The following is a 20,062-nucleotide window of genomic DNA, read 5'->3' as shown; positions in this document are numbered from 1 at the left end:
AGTTGGTGACCCCTTACCATGCGCGTATAAAATGATATTGTAATAACGTGGATTACTGACTGACTCACGAAAACACCATCAGCAAAATGATTCAGAGATAGTAACAAAACACAAACGTTTCAAAAGGCTTCAACACTCACTGTTTGGCTGATTACGAAAAAAGCTGATGGCAACAGAAAGATGTTACAACTGATAATAGAAAATTCAGAAACAGCGAGCATCCCGGTAACAGACAAGGAAGTGTAACTTGCGGCTGAGCTATTTTAGCCTACGCTATCTTCTCCGCGGCTATTGCAGGATAGTAAACACAGAGTGCCAGAGTATGAACGACAAACGAGGTACTGAACTTGTTGAATTTACGGCTACAAATGCCAGATACGCGCTCTTAAATGCAAACAAAGAATTTTGTGTTATCTTCTGAAAATATCATCCTGGTTCAACTCAAGTTCGCCCAGACTTTCATGAGCAATTTCAAACGAGTATGCACTTGATCATGCAGACTTGATTATTACGTCGTAATGGTACGGACTTTACTTTGTTTTCTAGTTACCTACGCTTTATCTGAAAGTTGTAAATTGTTGAAAAGAACACTCTCGGCAAGCATTCTAAATTATCTTTGAAGTTTGTTGGTAACGAGCACTTCTTTCCCTATACATTTAGGTGGATTCCAACTTATCTTCGACAAGCCTGGAGGTCTGCAAACACCATTCTCACTGGCTATTGTCATTTTCTATCATTTACTATTTTCATGTTGTACTAGTTTAGAAATACATGTACTATAATTGCCTTGCCTTAGAAATTAGTTGATATCTTTGACATCTCCCCAAAGTAGGTCGAAGGGAGGAATTCAACTGCCCCTTCCACCCTTTCTCTGGAGGATGGCATGTAGTGTTCTAATGCCTCTCTTGACCTTGATGGTGACCTTTATTGTGACCCTCTCAAGGTTATATAAAGGAGGTCACCAGCCTTATCTCATGAGTATGATATCTGTAAACTATAAAATTAAGAGTCAAGCAGTATAACCAGCAATGTTAAAATAAGTTGCAGGTGTAAAACTTCACTTCCGAATGAATACTCATTATAGTTTGCAGGATTCTTCATATAATCTGGGATTGTTTTTACTGTAAAATCTACTTATTACCTTAAGGCAAAGGTTAACCCCTGCCTTGCTATTTGATCTTATCCATACATTAAATGTTATGAGATTAGGAATGGATGGTTTTTCAAAGAGATATTGAAAAGCCTGATGTCAATGTATGTGTGGCTTTTCCACCAGTATCACCTGCTGTAATCCATCATATTTGCTGGCATAAAAATACAACTGGTCAGCATAAACAAAGAGGGTTGAAGTACATAATGAATGGACGAAAGAACATAAGGATATATAATAAATTATGGTTGCTATCTCTGAATGGTGGCTGTTAAAGCTAACATCTAGGAATAATTTTCAGGAAACCTCCAGATGCACTTTAGCCTGGCGGCGCCATTAATCAGAACAGAACAGAAGGCTGACCAGCACAAGTTGATTAACTGGTTGCTTCTTGTTCAAGGGAATGGACATCTGAAACAGGCCATGCGTTATACCAGTCAGGCAAGCCTATAAAACTATAAAAGTGACATTCGGGGGGGGGGGGGGCGGATCCAAGACTCCGAGATGGCGTAGGCATATGGCCCTCACTTATAAGAAGTTCATGGGTCACAATTTCCACATACACGCACAAGTAAAATCACAGCAACTAAAGACTTGCAAGATATTGTCCAAGTGGGGAGGTCTGCTTATTCTGGAATGTTGATTAGAGGATCTCGTTCAAGCCAGCAGTTAATTATCTTATAGTTGTTCCCAGCACGTGGTCGAGGCACGTTTCACGCACAATGCCGGCTAATAACAATCCCCTGCAATTATTCTCCGAGAATAATAGACTCTCTGCTCCTAGAGGGGGCAGTTTTGACCTTTGTTGCTGGCATCCTGTGCTCCGTGATGAAAAGTCACTCAGCAATAACAGTTGGAGGTAATCACGATTCTGCTAATTATCAAAGTCTATTGTGGGTCTGTTTGTTTATATTGTTGGCAAGATGGAAAACAATACAAAGCGTACTATGGCGTCGTAATGATTTTTTCCTACGATGAAGAATGCGATTCATTGAACGTAACAACTGGGCAAGCTATTGCGGAATGTTTGTTTACAACGTTGTCATGAGCGAAAGAAAAGGAGGAATTATTGCTTATGAATTTCTGATAACACACTGGAGTACGCGATCGTACAATTTTTTATCATCAAAGATTCATGTGAGAAGTTCGTAGATGTTCTGGACAATTACCCCTCATGCAACATTATTGGCGTATGCTAATTATTTACACTCACTCCATTGTGAGAAAACGTCCGCTTTGTTTTCTTCTTTGCAATAATTGGCGTATAGTACAATTTCTTACAGTGACATTGATGAACTTATCGATATGTAGTAGTTATTTTGCTGGTAAATCAATGTCGGATTCAGGGTTACAGCGACTCTGATGTCACTCTTGCAGGCAAAACAGGCCAATTACAAAGGAAATCCTCATTTTATGCACTCAGATGCACTAGTTTCCTTCAAGACGGTTTAACAAACCAATTAGGAAAAAAATATATGATTCATTCACTTAAGTACTCAATAGGTATTCTCAATGATGCATTTCAGGTATAATCTACCGATAAAACATTTAAGCCCAAGTGAAATCCGAGTAATTATTTTAAGTGGAGAGTTTTTGGTTTCCTTTTCCCGCCTTGACAGAAGGCAGTGGCACCAGGTTGGCTTGCCTTATCTCTCTTCTTACTGTTTCAGGTGCCTTTGTTAGTCATGTTTAGCCATAAAAACAATGGGTTACTGATAATGAGATACAAACAGTGAAAACAAAGACGCGTCTGCCTGATTGTTACTACTACGAGTAGAACCAAACCCCATCATGATGCCAGACCATTTAACACATGCATAGTCCTGGTCAAAAGTAACATCCTTTCATCAGCAACCATACAGTCTGAGTCAAAAGTAACATAAATCCATAAGGAAAGCACCACGCCTATCAGTAAGATACTATCTACCATAAGGGAATGAGACACCTCTTCAATTGATATAGCAAAACCAAGGGGGTATCCCCTTTGATCTTTTGAGGGGGGGCATGACCTCCTCCCCCATGAAGCATACGCTACAGAATGCCTTATTTTTCATACGGCTTGGTATTCCTGTACTCTATGACAAGATTCCATCACTGATCTTTTCACTCACCTTATCCTGCGTAATCACATTAGAGAAGCCGTGGATTACCGTGAATGCTACGTTTGAGTGTGAGTCATCCTGCGAGGCCTCACAAAATAGAAGGGTTTAACACTTTGACCGTTACACCAGAGACCCTTTTTTGAGTCGAAAGAAATGCTAGGCACCCTCTCAATCATAAGCGTACATATTGTAGCACACCAGAGCAGTTACTTTTGACTAGAACTGTAGTGAGGATGGACTAAACTGCAAGGTTAAATATGGTGCAGCACACAGAGCAGTTTACTGTTTACTATTCTGTTACTTTTGGCGAAAACTGTATGAATGATGGCAGCACAAAGACGTAAACATTTCACCCTAATGAATATCTGAAAAAGTACCGACACTGCATAATGTATAGTTTTTTGTCTTGATCGACTGAAGGGAATGATTCATTGTTACAGGTAGAACGACTTGCACCTGAATGTGCGAGAGCTCAAGGAGTGAGCGTGCAAGACTCGCCGCTGTGCGCTGTCGTGCAAGACAAGGCCGCAGAAATCCTGATGCAATTAATTGGCGATGACTGTGCGCCGGGTGTTCCTTGCAAACAGTTGCCTCAGAATAGATACAGTTGTGCATGTTTTATCCGGTAAAGGAGAGTAGATGGTAATGTAAAGGAATTCGCATTACGACACACAAGGCTCTGAGACCCAAGGTATCTTCTGCAGTCTTTAGGGTGGGGATGGACTCGTGGGGGTGGGGTTAGAGTGGGAATGACAGGCCTTTCGGGGTGTAAGGAACTGCTTTTGAAAATAACCGTCCCAAAAGTAGCTATGAGTTTTTAATGACAGTTTGCAACTCGTGTTTTTAAAGGGAAGAGTCCCTTTGTGTCTTAGTGGTAGACTATGGTAAGTTCACTTTTTGCCAGATCCCTCCTCCCTCCCCCTAATATAGTTGGTAGGCCCATCGCAATTCTGAACGCAAGGGCCACATTACTGATTTCATTACTGGCAACAACACAAGGCAGCACAAAGGAATTCATAAAAAGAGCAAAGATGAAATGCAAAAGCCAAATGAAAAGAAAATATTATTCCACCAGAAACCAGCCATAATCAACAATGAACCAACAGTTAATGAAAAACAGATGCAACTCCCACTAAACAATGGGATCTGTTCCCGCAAACAAACAGCATGAGAGACTTTTCTTACAACAATGGCCCATTGTGAAAGGCAATTTGGTGCCTAGCCAGGTGAAAGAGACTGGCACCATAGTGAATCCTTGCACTAACACTTGGAGTGGAGTCTGGGGTCCATTCAGCTTTGTTTGTCTATTACTGATTACTATTAGGCCAAGCAATTTTCACTGTTTCTTGGATAAAACATTTCAAAAGCCTTATTTCGACCAGCTGGTTGTTGTTGATATAATCAGTTAGGAGATGATCAACTGCATTGATATGGTGGGGGTGGAAAAATTAGGCTTACTCACTTTTCAAAAGATTTTGAGACTTTTTTCGACTTGACAAGAAACAAACATAAAAGTATCATCAACTTGAGGGTTTCGTTTCACAGGAGCCCGAAATAGCTGCAGAGTGAGTGGAACAATGAAAAGCACATTGTGTTGTGTCAAGAATGAATGGGTCATTACAGAAGTGAGGTGGCTACCTGGATTGTTTCAGGGGGGACATCTCACAAATCATAGGGAACATGTGAGACTGAACGAATCAATAGACTTAGTGATACTGGAGTCTTGTCTGTCAAGATGCTTTCTAATGGCATATCAGATGGCTTGTTGATAACCCCCTCAGCCCCCTTTACCTGTTTTTGATACTTGTGTCATCCCGCCAAGTAGGATGGCCATCAAAATTAAGAATTAGCAGACCTATCTTCTGATTTCATTGTGAAATTGAAACTGCGAAATCTTGAAATGTTGTTTTCCTGTTTATCAAATGCTGTTTTCCGTTATCAACTTTTGACCTCCTAAAAGCCTCCACAAGAAACACTTTGCCCACAGGTTGTTTACCATGAGATCCTCACAGCTTCCTGTATTCCACTAAACAATGGCCATATTTTATAACCAACACCTCTGTGGTTCAATAGAAACCAAGATCAGTGTCAGTGCACGTGAACAAATCTAAAGCAGCAAATAGCTTGATTTTTCAAGATGGCTGCCATGGCAGCCATATTGAGAATAAGATCATGCTGATTTTTAAGAGGAACCTTAACCTAATGACTTGCAACACAACCATGAAATATTGGCTCCCTCAGGGGAAACTTTCTCCGTAAAATTGACTTAAAAAATTTTAAGATGGCTGCCATGGCAGCCATATCAAATAGCCAGAGTATATCAAAATGATCAAGAGAAAAGATGGAAGCCCATAAAACAAGAGGACAGAAATTATTCCATGTCGAAGTTCACTTCTGCATCCATCAAGTTCATGAGTCAACTGAACCATTAGTAGGGGGCTGTGACACTAGCATCTCAAGGGACAGATAAACGGTGTCATTTAAAGGCAACAAATTGTACAAAATACCCAACATGAACGAAGCAACCCTTGACATTAAGTTATTACCCTCTCTGGGTTAAAATGATGCTGATTCATGCTTGAGTAAGTAAAAGGGATGGAGCAGTTTTTTTCTTCAAATTGTTGAATTGCACATAAGAGGCAAAAGTAATCATCAGACGAACAATTTTACTTCAGATACAGTATGAATACTGACGGCATGGCAAATCTCACGTGCCGACACAACGCCGACAGCAATTGTTTTCTTCTCCGTTGGCAAGAGAACGACCAGTGACAGTGCGTGTTTTGAAATTGTTGCTTGACAATAACGTTGACAAGATTCCCAGAATCATATGCTGGGCAGTTCAATCCCGATTGCTGCAATGTGTCTAAAGGCTGCCCTTCTCTCCAGGGGTATGAAATAACGAGAGGCAAGGTATACCGAAAAACCCTTGTATTATGGGCTGCAGACTACCCTTGAGGGGGTGAAGGAGTATCACAGGTCAACCAAGATTTTCCCAAGGCTGAACCTGCTGACCAAATTTTGTGTCAAACCAATTTTCCATACTCTAAAAACATGTCTAGAGGAGAACACTATCTAAAATGATTTATGACATCAGCTTACCTTACTACTTTTTGGAACTAACGATTCCTTCAGACTTTGTAGATGTGCGATCATCTCCGAAATCTTTCGTTCTTTCTCTTCTATAGATTCCTCAGGAGTGGTTATAGAGTCCAACGCCTTTTGCGGACTTTCTAACTTCAAGTTCAATTTGTGTAAAACGGAGTCCATGGATTTTCTGTGAGGTTTATTATTGTTATTTGAGATATCAGAGTCTTCAGATTCATTCCCGTTCATAACACTTTGTAAAATTCGTTGTTTTTTACTTTTTGGTTTGTCCGAGGCTAAACTGTCTGCCTCGCTCAGTTCGTGATCGTCCGTGAGGTCCATGGAGTTGTTCATTGTGTGTAATTTCAAATTTGTTCTCAAATCTGTCTCCGAATCACTTTCGATTGGACTATCTGTATCCCGTTCGTCGTCACTCAAGTTTGAGTGAGCGTACATGTCATCCTTCGCTAATTTCGTTGGTGTGTTTTTGCGCTTTGATGACATCGCTCTGAAAGATATCATGAGAAGAATGTTAAGGTCTTTGTTAGAAAATCAGCTTCAAATTGGCATAACCTCTGGGCATCGTATGTGAACTGGTTCTGTGGGAAAGATGGCATTTCACGAGAATCTGAAAATAAGAGGAATATGAGAATCCTTGACATCGAAAAAAAACCTTGTTATTTGAAAAGACAGCAATCACAAGTAACATCACAGTATAAAAGTAGAGGTCAACCTTGTACCCTTGATTATCATATCTGGGTACAGGGTCTTACACCTTAGTCCTTGCACATGGTGTTGTCCAGGTAATTAAGTTGTTGACACCATGCATGCATTGTGATAATTCATGTTGCTTGGCAAATAACCAATATTTTGGAGAAAGTCATTTTTTTGCATTTATTCAGGAGACACAAATATTTTGACTCTCAAACACTATGGCGACTGTTACCATAAAGATGCTGGCATGGAGAAGGGTGTCATATGTTTAGTTTCTTTTTCAATTGGGTTTTCTCCAATACGTGGATACACAATAAACAGGTCATATCAAAGAAGATATGACACACTCAGAGATGGCCAATGAAAGTGAAGGACTATGAGTGATTCAATTAAAACACATCCTGGATTTGAAAACAATGGTTTATTCTTCTCGAGAAACATGAGGTGGCCACTAACAACAACAACTCAATTTTCCTCTGGAATTTCCAATTTCCAAATCATGGAAAGACTGGTAAAATTCCCTTCTACACAAGGATCCAAGATCTATATGTGGCCTGTCGGAGTAAAACCAAACCCAGGGGCACACAGCAGATGAGCATTTATTTTTCAAGTGATGGGCGCAGCAATGTTACTTCGGATGTTAATTACTTCGTACCAGCGCATAAAAACAATCGACAACAAAACCAGTTGAAATCAAAGGAATAATTGACCTATTTCAATAATTCCACAGAACAATTCAAAGTTGGGTGGCCGCAAGACAGAAGCAAGCAAATGCAATTTGAGAGGAAAGAATTCCAAAAAGTTATTGTATGGTGTAAACATTCATTTAAACTGGCAAGACCAAAAAAACCTATGATTTGTGGCTTTCAGCAGCACAGGTAGAATAGAAAACAAACAAAAGAAGCGTGGGGTTAGTCATTGTTAGAGTAGAATATGGGGGTTTAATTAAAATTCCATGAAAATGTGGGAGTGTCCCGTTAACACTTTGAGGGTAGGCTTATCTTGAGGAAGTAAATTATTTCACCTGAAAATTTACAACTGTATTTTAAAACTTATTTTTAAAAATATCAGAAAATTCTCATCAGGAGCAAGGTTACCTTATGACGAAAATATATACATGTTGAAAATTTGCTATTTTTGAAGGACAAATTCTGAGTGGTTGTAGATGTCACATTTAGTTGTATATCAAACATCATTTCAAAATAAACACTATCAAACAAAGTCAAATGTCATCATTTAGGGTTGAACCCAGGCACCAAAATTAATGAAGATGAGGGATGGCCATAAACATAATGTCTGAGCAGACTGAGAGTGTCAGTCATGACAGCTAGTGCCAATTTCAGGCCTGTTCAAAGGTGGCAAAACGTTAATTCGAAACGGCTACCCCATTATGTCAGGAACAATGGAAATCACTGACATCTCACCAATTGGTATTGTGATGCACACAGAGTTTTTGGAAAAAGCTTTCCGTTTCTCAGTAGCCTGTAATTCAATCTTTTTCAATCTCATTGAAGACAGCCCTGATGAGGCGATAACGCAATAGGAATATCCACAAACTGAAACAAATGCAAAATGTAAATTTACAAGTTGCTCGATAAAAATCGGATCAGATCAGTCAGGAGACTGCTGAATTTCGATACATGCCAGTGATCTCATCTGATCGATGCTAGATGCCGGCACTGCTGCAACATTGGAATGATGTTGAGCAGCAGTATACTGATCAAATAGCTCATGCTATTGAACTGTGCAGAACTGGACATGGATTTTACAGACATACATACTTGTAAACTGTTCAACAGTTTTCAACACCAAGACACCAGAAATTGAATACATCAACCAAGACAAGATAGATTTTGATGAAAACTTCCCTGAATTTTGACAAAACACTGACACAGATTCCCAAACAAACGTGACAACACTGCTTTAGATGATAATCGACCAGCTGATGAACACTGTTCAATGCCAGTAGTTATTGCTTAATGTCCAATCAGTCATAAATGCTAGCTTCATGCCAGTGGCAGCAAGGAAGATGAAATCAAAGTCAACAGATTTAGATATAGCCTCTGACAATGATCAACATTGTAAGACTGTTTCATGCCAGTGGCAGCAAGGAAGATGAAATCAAAGTCAACAGATTTAGACAGAGCCTCTGACAATGATCAACATTGTAAGACTGTTTCAACGCTAAAGTATATACCCAGCCAGCCGCAAAAACTGGCTGGCTATACTTTAAAGTCAAAGTTCAACAGATTTTGACAGAAATATCTCCCTAAATTAGGATAATCTGAAGGAGACAAATTTCCTAAACACGATGACACCACTTCTGTTTGATGAACAACACTATTCAATGCTACTAGTTGGTACAGTCATCCAGTTACAACGCTTAGCCGCTATGCTAGCAACAGTAGTGCAGCGCTGATCAATCAACAGCCCGGCAAACCAAGACCTGAGAAATTGACAAAATCATGAATTAAATCTCTCAAACAAACGCCCGAAATGTGAATAAAGCTTGCCTACCTGGTTGGTGCCAAAGGACTATAAAGTATCCAAGGACTGTGTTCAATCATTCCAGTAAAATAGCGAGAAAAACGATGACACTATACTGGCACGCTCCTGTTAGCACGATAGCTACACATACACTGACGGGATGCTGGGGCTGGGGGATTACTCACGCTGGTGATGGATTCTTCTCCAACCAATCAATGAGGCTGTTGCTGCTCTGGGTGAATGGACGTTATCTTTATAGTTGTAATGTATGATGTATGAGATCCCCGAGTGAAGTTGTTGCAATAAAATCGAAGAATTTGTAGCTTTGTGTCTGCGAATTGCCTAACTTTAAAGATTTCTGTTTCTTTTAAATCTTAGAACTGATTCCTAATCTGAAGCACCAGCAATCCCTAGGATTGGAACAATGGAGCTGATCTGCTCCTCCTGCTCAAGCACCCGATGTGTAATAGCCTACCTTCCTTGATAGAAAATCTGGTAATGAGCATCAGGCCAACCTCTCCATGGGGTCTTATGGGCTCAGCTCATTAACATATTGTATGACATAACATCTCTTGAAGGGGGTCACCTCGGCAGTACTTGTAGGCAGCCAACTTTTTTCCTTTTTACATGATATTTTATCTTATTATATACTCTTTTGAGAAGGGCAGAAGCTGGAACAAAATTTCCAGATTATGTAATCACTGACACATGCGCATGAATCTGTTCATAATTCTGTCGAAATCCATGATAATTTTTTCAAATTAGCACATTAACAAATGTCACTTTGATATTTCTTGATTTTCAAGAGAATAATCGAATGAATTATAGCGCGGTGATTTAAGTCATTATACCTAAATATAAGTGGAAATTATGTCAAATTTATGTTTCCTTGTAAAATGTGCAGGAAGACAATACGTCGAACATGCCGTTGTGAATTCATTGCAAGAATTAAAGTGACATAAAACCTTTATTGCGGATGATTCTAATTCATTCTGTTTAATAAAGAAAGATTAGCTAATCTATCTCAGTTTTAAAGGGGGACTATCGGTAAGAGTTGGGGGGGATCAAACCGGTCCTCTTCTGGTGACTAAACGTAAACGTAAACCATAAACGTCTCGGTTGGGGGACAAGCTACAGTTCTACAATCGATTCATCAGCAATCAGGAACTCTAAGACTGCAAATATTTCAACTCTAACATGTGTAACACATTGACTATTAAATCCCAGCAGCAAACGCAATATTTAGTCTACCGCCAAGTGAAAATGAGCAAATTATCCGATTAGCCAACTTTAAGCTTCTCAAAAATGTCACAGTTTTCATAATAACAATCACATCAGCACAGGATAAAGAATAAGGTAAACATTTCTAACCAGGAAAACATTTGACAAAGTGATTTCCTGTCAAATAAACAACCAAATAAACCCATCCTTGGTTGTTTTATGATCGGCAGCAAAAAACAGCCATCCAAATTTAGCACAACAGAAATTTATAATTCATCGAAACGTCCACATTAATTCAATAAAAGCGCAATAAAGCTGATTGTTCTTATTGGATGATGAATGAGTCTTCATTACATGCGTCGGAGGAAACTCAACAATTTTAATCAGCGAGTAAAATTCCCAGGAACGACTTTGAGGAACTTGCTTGTGCCAAAATTGGAACCGGGGGATGAAACGGATAAAATTGCCTATGAGTTATCGCGACCTTCAAACTCTTCGGAATTCTTGATGAACTGTATTGATGAGAGTATTTGGAACAAAGCCTCGGAGAGCTAGACGATATCGCCGCGTGATTAATAATCGCGCCGGACTACAAAATCATGTCCTGATCATTCATCATAATAATTTCTTTTAAAACTTTGATAAATGAAGCGATCACTTTGTGGTCGTAAAACAATGTCAAAATTTCCAAAGGGTTTTTATGATAAATTCTCCACCCGAGACGACTAGGGCTATTATTTTACGTCACAGTGAAGGAGACGCCATTGTTCTGTGTTTATTGCTCTGGGATTGGCGGGCGACACTGCTCTTAAATCAACCGAGTCCGCAGTTGGTAGATATCTTGGCCACTAGGCGGCAGAGATGACTTGTTTTTGAGCGTTAAGAAAATGAAAGGGACCTTTAATTTGACCATACAGGGTTAAAATGCTAAGCCGGTAATTGATTACTGAACAAACCTCTCCACATTATCCCTAATTAAATTCGAGGGTATTATTGGATTTAAAACAATTGCCATCCTGTTCGGTTTGATCTTGGCCATTATAGGCCTTGAAATATTCATGCAAATGAGTTTTGAACTGTCAGAGTGTTTACCCCGCGCGAAAGGCCCATCCATTATCTTGAGCGTGGACAACTATTTCATTAAAAATTTACGCTAACAAAGTCAATTCACAAGACAAAACCATCAGAAAATCGACTTGCAGGTTTTCAGATTTCATTTGGTCTGAGACGGTCATGTCAGGGTTACTTCACGGTAAAGAAGTCACTAAATCACGGCGTAACAAGCGAATTGAGTTGCCGCGACCTGAGAGAGAGCCATGGCAACATACAAATGTTGTCAACGCGACCACTGATTGATTCAATTGCAATCACTCGTTATGTTGTCTTGACTCCATCGAAGATGACTAAAATCACTTGTCTGCATGGCGCTTTATGACAGGGGATATGGAAGGATGGCATTTTAATGCAACATCATAATCCTTTTGTGTGAAAATAGGCGTAAGATGCGTCTATTTGGCACAATCTTTTTTATTTCTCGCCAACTTTCTGTGTATCGATTTTATCCTTGCCCACAATAGTCGCAGCTAACATAACAATAGAGCAATAAGAGACGAATAGATTGACACAAATTCACGCTGCTCTTACTCAATACTGCTCATAAATTGTTAAAATCTGGGATGATTTTGATCGTTTAAGTTAGCGGGAATCCAAATTGGGTGTCGAACAGTTGATTATCACCCTTCAGCCATTGGGTTTTCTTCGATTCAACAAAATAACCATGTCCCCCACCCCAGAGGCGACGGGATGCAGGACAATATCAGCCACAAAAAAGCGGGTAAAAGATTGTATTGGGTGTATTCAAAGTTTGGGATTTACGATAATGTGTTGCTGATTGTTCAATAGACCAAATCTTCCTCCGGAGGCATGATCTTGTCGCTGTAAAAAGTTCAATCATGCATCTCTTTATAGTATATGATTTATATTCAGTATGTATTTATAAAGAGACGATTGGACATTTTTTAATTTAAGTTCAATTTTCAGATCATTTAACAAATGGAGTAGGCCTTTACAGGGTTAATGAGGATGACACACCTGTATTGCAATGCAACAATCACAGACAACAAACACCATTATCTACTCATTACTGAGATTTAATTAAAATTGTATTCTCCGCTCATTGCGTGCTTTGTCAAGTCGTGATCGAATAATGGCGGACATGGCAATGTGAGATCAGCCCGTTCTCGGATGCAGCGCTAGCATTGTCCATTTCATTGATGGAATGCATTGACCGTGGTTGGTTAATTAATGTGATCTATTTCTCCTTCAAGTGAAATTGGAGATAGCTTTGTGAAATTTTTTCAGAATTTTGAGCTTATGACCCACACCCTAAAGAAAGTTCTTTGTCATTGAAAAATTTTTCAGAATTTTGAATTTATGAAAAAATTTCTAAGTCAAAATATTTTTTTCACTTTTTTTTTCTGCTCAAAATGAACCAACGTCATCACTCCCAAAATTTGTTTGTCTTTTGAAAATTTTTTAGAATTTTTAACTTATGAAAAATTTCAACTCTGAATGATGGTGAATACAGATTTTACCATGGTGAAGCTAACTTCACAAATCTGAATTCACCATGGTAAATCATCATTTCACCATGGTGAATTGGGATTCATTTACGTAAGGGATATACAACATGGCATTAATGACCAGGCATCCCATGAGCCCTAATAATCATTCATAGCAAAAACTACTGGTCCTCACAAATCGCCATTATCAGGAAACCCATCTGCCTAAAAAAAAACCTAAAAGAAACCAAATCATTGAAGATCAGAAAAGCAATTAACTTGGTTAAACTAAGCTCATTATGATGGTTCATTAGTCTCACCCTGACCAGTGGCAACTCTCAGACTTTCACCGTTCTTTTGGCAATTTCTATCACTTGATAATCAACCCTGGAACTAAACTAGTCACCTGTCTCACAACACTAATTGTATTATGGATTGAGAAAGCTAACAAGATTAGCCCCAATTAGTTCGCTCGGCCATTGCTTTTTTGTGGTGTCAACAAAGATGAAGGATAGTTACGTGACGGGGCAGATTTAGATATTGTTATCCGAAGGGGTCAGACTTTTTCATGTGACTTGCAACATATCCCACGGGGTTGGCCAACTTCACAGGGTCTTCATAAAATGTGGTAGTCCCCCAGGGCGGGAGTGTCCCCTCTTATGTAAGTCATAGGCGCAAATTTGTGGGGCAAGAATGGAATCCTTACACTGAACTGCTACATTTCTGTGGGTGATGTGCATCATGCCCTACTATAGCTTTAATTCGTCAGCACAAGGCCCCCCTAAACAAGCCGTACACACTCGGAAAACATTAGTTTGATCCAAATGCTATAGATGGCGGTGCTTCGGATATGATTTGCCCATTCAGATAACAATAAGCACCACAATCCTGGTGCAGACCAAATATCAGCTGATCTGTACTGTATGCACAATTTACGCACTTTTAGTAACGAGAACACTGACAATGTACTTGAGCCTGCTCTGCCAAATCTCGAGCTAAGTGCATGGCAGTCATTAGCATACAGTACCTTGATGATAGTACCCTATAGCCAGCACAAAGCCTAGCCTGTTTAAGCTAACAACACCATGCTAGCCGAGGGTAAATTATCACTGATTGCTATTTATATGAAAAGTCTTGATGAGAGAAGGAGGGTTTAATAAAAGGTTATCAATGTTTGTCCTGTATTTCATTGCGCAGATTCTAGCCGATTAGACGATGGGTTCCACATGCTGGTTGCAAGATACCGGGATACCGCTGATAAGGGGTATTGTTCACCTAGCTGAGTGAATGAATGAGTTGGCCATAGGTTGTTTCCCGATCATCCCACTTGACTGAAGCAAACAGCACTGATTGGTCCAGAAAGACATGGGAAATTCCTGGCCCAGGCCCTGACACTTTTGACCATTTCATGCACCAATGTCCACATTCTTTTTCAGCAGTGCTAGGGTAGTGGTCTATCCATGAGTCCTCGGGCTAAAAGTTGAAACATTCCACCTGGTATTCTATCCAAGACTGTGGTGGCCCACCTACAAAGTTGCAGCAAACAGGCAGAGAGCATCAATGGAGATAATGGACAGGGAAAAGATACAACCTATCACATGAGATAGGGACGACAAACAAACACAAACCACAGCCACAGAGATAATGGGAAAAACAAAGATAATTGTCTGATAGAATGTATCAAAGACTGTCCATGACACTCAGAGAGCCAAAGATAAAACAGTGAGTTGAGAGCTGAGCATCTAAGGACATTTATATCAGCTCCAGATTATACCATTTGTATCAGCTCGTGATTGGACAATATGAAATGTTAAGTAGGTGGAAACCGGAGACCCAGATGAAAGCTAAGCTGTCAAAGAGAGTCGACCTCCCTATCACACAAGTACATATGTGAACTTCTCCTGTGAGCACTTCAAGTGGGTCATACAAACAGCAGAAAGCATAGACAAGGAAAAAATACAACTTATCACAGCAGATAGATACTGACCACAGCTGCAGTGATAAAACTGGCAAAACAATGATAAATCTGCTGATACAGTGCGCACCAAAAAGTAATCTGTCTTGAAACTCAGAGTGCAAGCCAGGACACTTTGAATGCTCCTTCAAAGGTCACAGAATAAACTTGTCTACCCTGCTATAAACTGTTGCCTCCGAACCAACAGCAGATCAGCCTGAAGTGTCCTCACACCCGAGCATGACCTCTGTCTCAATTGCTCTCCAAACAACCCTCATACAGATATTGTATGCTCTTTTTGAGATCACTTGAAATGTTTCATTTCGCTACCGACGCCTTTGTGTCTTGTTTATTTCCCGACCTGGTCGATAAGTCCTCACATTCCGCCAATATTTCTGACAATCGCGCATGAACAATTCGCTATAGTTTCCAATTATTTTTCACAATTGCTCGATGACAATATGGTAAACATTCTCCCGCTTGAAAGAGCTTCTAGAAATGCTTGTGTGCATTTTGAAGGATGATATTAAAGTGTGGTGTAGTACAAGAGGCTCGATCTTACGTTTTGGAGATATTAGGGTTGAACTTTGTCAGTACATTCTTAATAGCTTTTTCTTTAATCTTTAAATTCTTCGGAGACCAAAAGTGCCTTGAGCAGTTGGCCCTTTAACATCCAAATTAATGGCTGACAGAGTACACCCACTCTCCGGCTTCGAAGAGTTTGCATCATAACACATATCCCTTGTACCACAAATATCAAGGCGATTATAAAACCACAGCAAAGTTTCACATTTATATTTCAATACTATTTTATTTTATTAATATCATCTGGCTGTGACGCTAGTTAAAAATATGGACTAGATCGATTAGTCTGCGTATATAGTTGTTGCTGCGATGATGAATGGTTTCTTATTATACTGTCATTTGGTATTATCTTGCGGAATAATTATGGCCAAAGTTAGGATTCTCGGTGTTGTATATAGAAAACAAATGATGACAACTTCAATCCTCGCACAAATCAAGAAAAGTCCTCTTGTGTTAAGAGAACGCACTCTCACATTGGAAAATGCTTTGGAAAAGGGAAGTTCAGTTCCATCTTCATGACACTGTATATGCTTGGGTTTTATGTTGGCACCAACACTGGCCAAGCAGTATGGTCAAGGCCTTGGAAATTTCAGGGCTTTAACGTGTACAAGTGTACTGCGAACCGCCAAATTTTTCGCTCTTCTGCCACGACAACCTTACAAATCCACAGACTTGACTTATATCGGATTGACAAACCATTTGCTTTTCAAAGAGTTGGTTTTTAGCAGACATCAGTATTAACAGTAAAAACATCATCCCAAATCAAGCAGAGTTACCTTCACAAATGAGACCGGTAGCCTTTCGCTCCTTACTTTCGATACTTTCACTTGTACTCAACAAATAACGTATTATTTTTCTAATACCATTTCGAGTCCCGCTGTCCGAAGACTTCTTAAGTATTGACCCAAGTCACAACTATAATGACAAAACCTCTTCAACTTTGGTTAAAATTCATCTGATGAGGATTAGACGTAAAGTCAGCCACACATTTGTCATCGAAGCTGACAAGAGTCATCCCGGGATTTTTCATTGGGCTTTGACAGTCCTCTCATTTTGATTTGATGCGTTTTTCATCCCGATTCAAAGCGCGTTATAATGTGTGAAAAGCACCGAGATTACTATTCATATCTCAGTGTTTATAATGGACCACTAATACCATCTAACAGGCCATCTCGAATGAGGTGAAGTTAACAGGCCATCTCAGGAATGAGGTGACATTGAGATGTGCCAATGTTTTAGTTGATCATAGGGTCACTATTTCAAACAACAACCCAATGAAACATCATAACCTATAAAGATAATTGTAGCAAAATAGGAAATGCTGTAAACTTGGTAATGTTCACGAATTTGATCATTTTATCAATCTTGGTGGACTAAATTCTGCATTTGCTGTCAAATCTAATATTTTATGCATTAGGAGTTAATATAAAAGCAAGTTTGAATTTCGCGTTTGCCACCAGAACCGCAAAAATGAAATGGTTGCAAACATTATCCAGTCTATAGTTAGCTTAACAAAACCTTGACTAGAACAATTAAATCTACCCAGCAAAAGCATCTGGTTTACAGAACATTGCAATCGTGCGCTATTCTGGTTTGACTGCGCGGGGTTACCAGATGGCATCGGACTACTCATGGTCAGGAAGATAGCCGCGATGGCATTAATTCTCGCTGAATGGCCCAAACAACTGCTTCTCGCTCTCAACATGATAGCGTACTCTGTTATCTGGCGATAAAAGTTGAATGGACGGGTTACAATGAGGTGTATCCTGGTCGACTGGAAGGTGTGGGTAAACAAGTGCAGGATGGAGAATATACTGTGTTGACATCTTTAAGCTAGTAGAGAGGGCGCTTGTATAAAAGTCTTAATAGGCCTGTGTGTAACAGATACACCTTCACTGGCTTAAAGGTGTTGGCACAGCATCTCCTGTTTGGTTACTGTAAACCTTGAAATGTTTGTTAGCCATTCATTTTTGTGATATTTTAAGTTTTTTGTGGCATTTAAGATATTTCCTCCTTTCTCTACTAACCTGTTTCCCCCTGTTGTTATCAACATTTATTTTGTTATTCGAACATTAGCCATGGTTTCAATGTTCTCAGTGAATTAGATTTGTAATTGAAGCCAATTGTGATTGAATTGGTTGTACTGAGGATGTACTTCATGGCCCAGATGTCCTGCTGACCAGAACCTCGACTTGGTCTGGATCCCACTTGCGAGTCTGTTCACCATCTGAAGGAAACAATCACTTCTTCAGTCTGGCTTATGCTGCTAACAGTAGTTTACAATATTATCACCCCAACTACTGATCAGCCATACATTCACCAAAGCTTTGTTAAACACTACTACTATTGACTATGATAATTTAGACACAATATAAAGACTCCCAGAGGATGTAAATGTTCAACTATTTCAAATGAAAATGCATAGTAATTTACTGCAATTCCCTGTAGAGCGGTGATGAATCGAATTTGGACACTGAACGCTGCCGGCTCGAAGAACAATACTTAGTGATTTTGACAAGGAAATGTTGATGGCTTAGAGTGGTCTCCAATGGTGAATGTCTAAGTATGGCAATGTGAGTCTTAAATGTTTTGAATATATGATGATAACAAACTGAAGCATTTTCTACTTTTCCTTTATTTTCCACAGAATCCTTTGCTTTTTGATTGTCTCACAAACTGTCCAATGCAACAGGAGGTAAAAACATCGGACATTTAATCAAATTATGATACATTCGTTTTATAAGTATTCCACCGTGGCGTAAATCAAATTCATAGGCTGTGAAATCATTCCAATATGTTATGAATAAAACATACGTCAGTACACCAGTACATAAAACGTTTAAAATCATAAGTATAAGAAATCGGCCGATGGTCGCCGAAAACATTGTGGACAGCTTAGACAGTTGAAGCTCTTCACCTAAATCTGTGGAAAGGAGAAATACAGTCATCATCTCAAAGATTGCGTTTGCTCCAAGAAAGTACTTCCATACGGTCAAGAAACTTTGCCACCAGAAGCCATTAAAACTAACAATTAAGAGGTGTTTTATTGATATGCATTCTTAGCTAAAAGCTATCCACCACTTCAGTGCGTCTTAATACATTTTACCGAATCTTGCCGGAAACGGTGCAAATAATGATGATTTTCAGTTCAAATGTGACTCTTCCGGCCCACAACACTTACCAAACGCTTAATTGTAAATGTATCGCTGCTTTGGTTCAGGACAGGGTTATTGACCGCAACCCTTGAAATCTCATACAAGTGTATCCCACTCTTTTAGGAGGTAGGAAATGTATAGAGAATGTACATGGGATGTATTGCCATTTTCGCTCTCCTGATTTGGAATGACTATAGGCAACAATATGAAAAGGTTTAATTCAAAGATAATGTGGCTAACTTCCGTTTCTGATATGAAGATGGGACACACTTCCTTTTAACTCCTATCTCTCGCATCCTTGAACGGATAGATGGCAATTTGATCTTGTTCTTAGAGAGTTATTTACAACCCTTCAGCTCTGCTGGGTCATTCCTTAATTTGTTTTAAGAAAGCCATTCAAACGTTGGACAAAAGTGCATGGTCAAATTACAGGGTGTACCAAAAGGAACCTTTGGTTGTATTATGTGTGGTAATCATCAGCATTTCACTGGGGTCCAAAAATATTGGCTCAACGTACTGGCAGAACCGGTACTATAAGTAAGTTCTGGTAAAGTACTGCTTATTTTCAGGATATGAAACCGAAACAGCTCAAGAAACTGAACCCCAACACGGTACACTTAGACGGCAGATCAATCGAACCCCCCAACCTCATCAACGTAAAAGGGTCGACCATTAACACACGGCTTTCAACAACAATAGAATCACATTTCTTTACAGCCACCTCATGCGCAAGGAATCCAGAAGAAATCTACAATTGTCAAGAGCATCTCGAAGATGTTTGTCGAGACCTCGCGGCAATCCCTACGACCTGAACCAATCACGTAAATTGTCAAAGGACAATGGCATGCCACTACGCAGACAATAGCCACTTTCGTACAAGCACTGTGACTCCGTTCAAGACCTTGCTCTTAACAATGCGAAAATCATCATGCCTAATGTACTACTATCAAGAGCTGACAGATTCCGATTGAGCAGTGCAATTTACTTTGAATAGAATCGTCGAAAAATTATAGGCCATAAGAAGAGTGGGCATTGATTGCGCGCAA

The 20,062-nt window shown here is 39.5% G+C and overlaps 1 protein-coding gene across 5 annotated transcripts in view; it reads right to left on the bottom strand.

Moving 5' to 3' along the window:
* Positions 1-20,062, bottom strand: part of LOC135492103 (transcription factor Sox-6-like) — a 166,622-nt gene that overhangs the window by 22,096 nt on the left and 124,464 nt on the right. For 4 of the 5 annotated variants that reach the window (XM_064778283.1, XM_064778281.1, XM_064778282.1 and 1 more), the window contains one exon: positions 6,355-6,847. In XM_064778283.1, the coding sequence (XP_064634353.1) occupies positions 6,355-6,843 (489 nt within the window). In that variant the 5' untranslated portion in view covers positions 6,844-6,847. Of the gene's footprint in view, positions 1-6,354; positions 6,848-9,570; positions 9,678-20,062 lie in introns of those variants that run through there. The other variant, XM_064778280.1, reaches the window with a different exon arrangement.

This window comes from Lineus longissimus, chromosome 8, assembly GCF_910592395.1.
Source record: "Lineus longissimus chromosome 8, tnLinLong1.2, whole genome shotgun sequence".
NCBI classification, from domain to species: domain Eukaryota; kingdom Metazoa; phylum Nemertea; class Pilidiophora; order Heteronemertea; family Lineidae; genus Lineus; species Lineus longissimus.
This window is presented reverse-complemented; position numbering and strand designations above follow the sequence as displayed.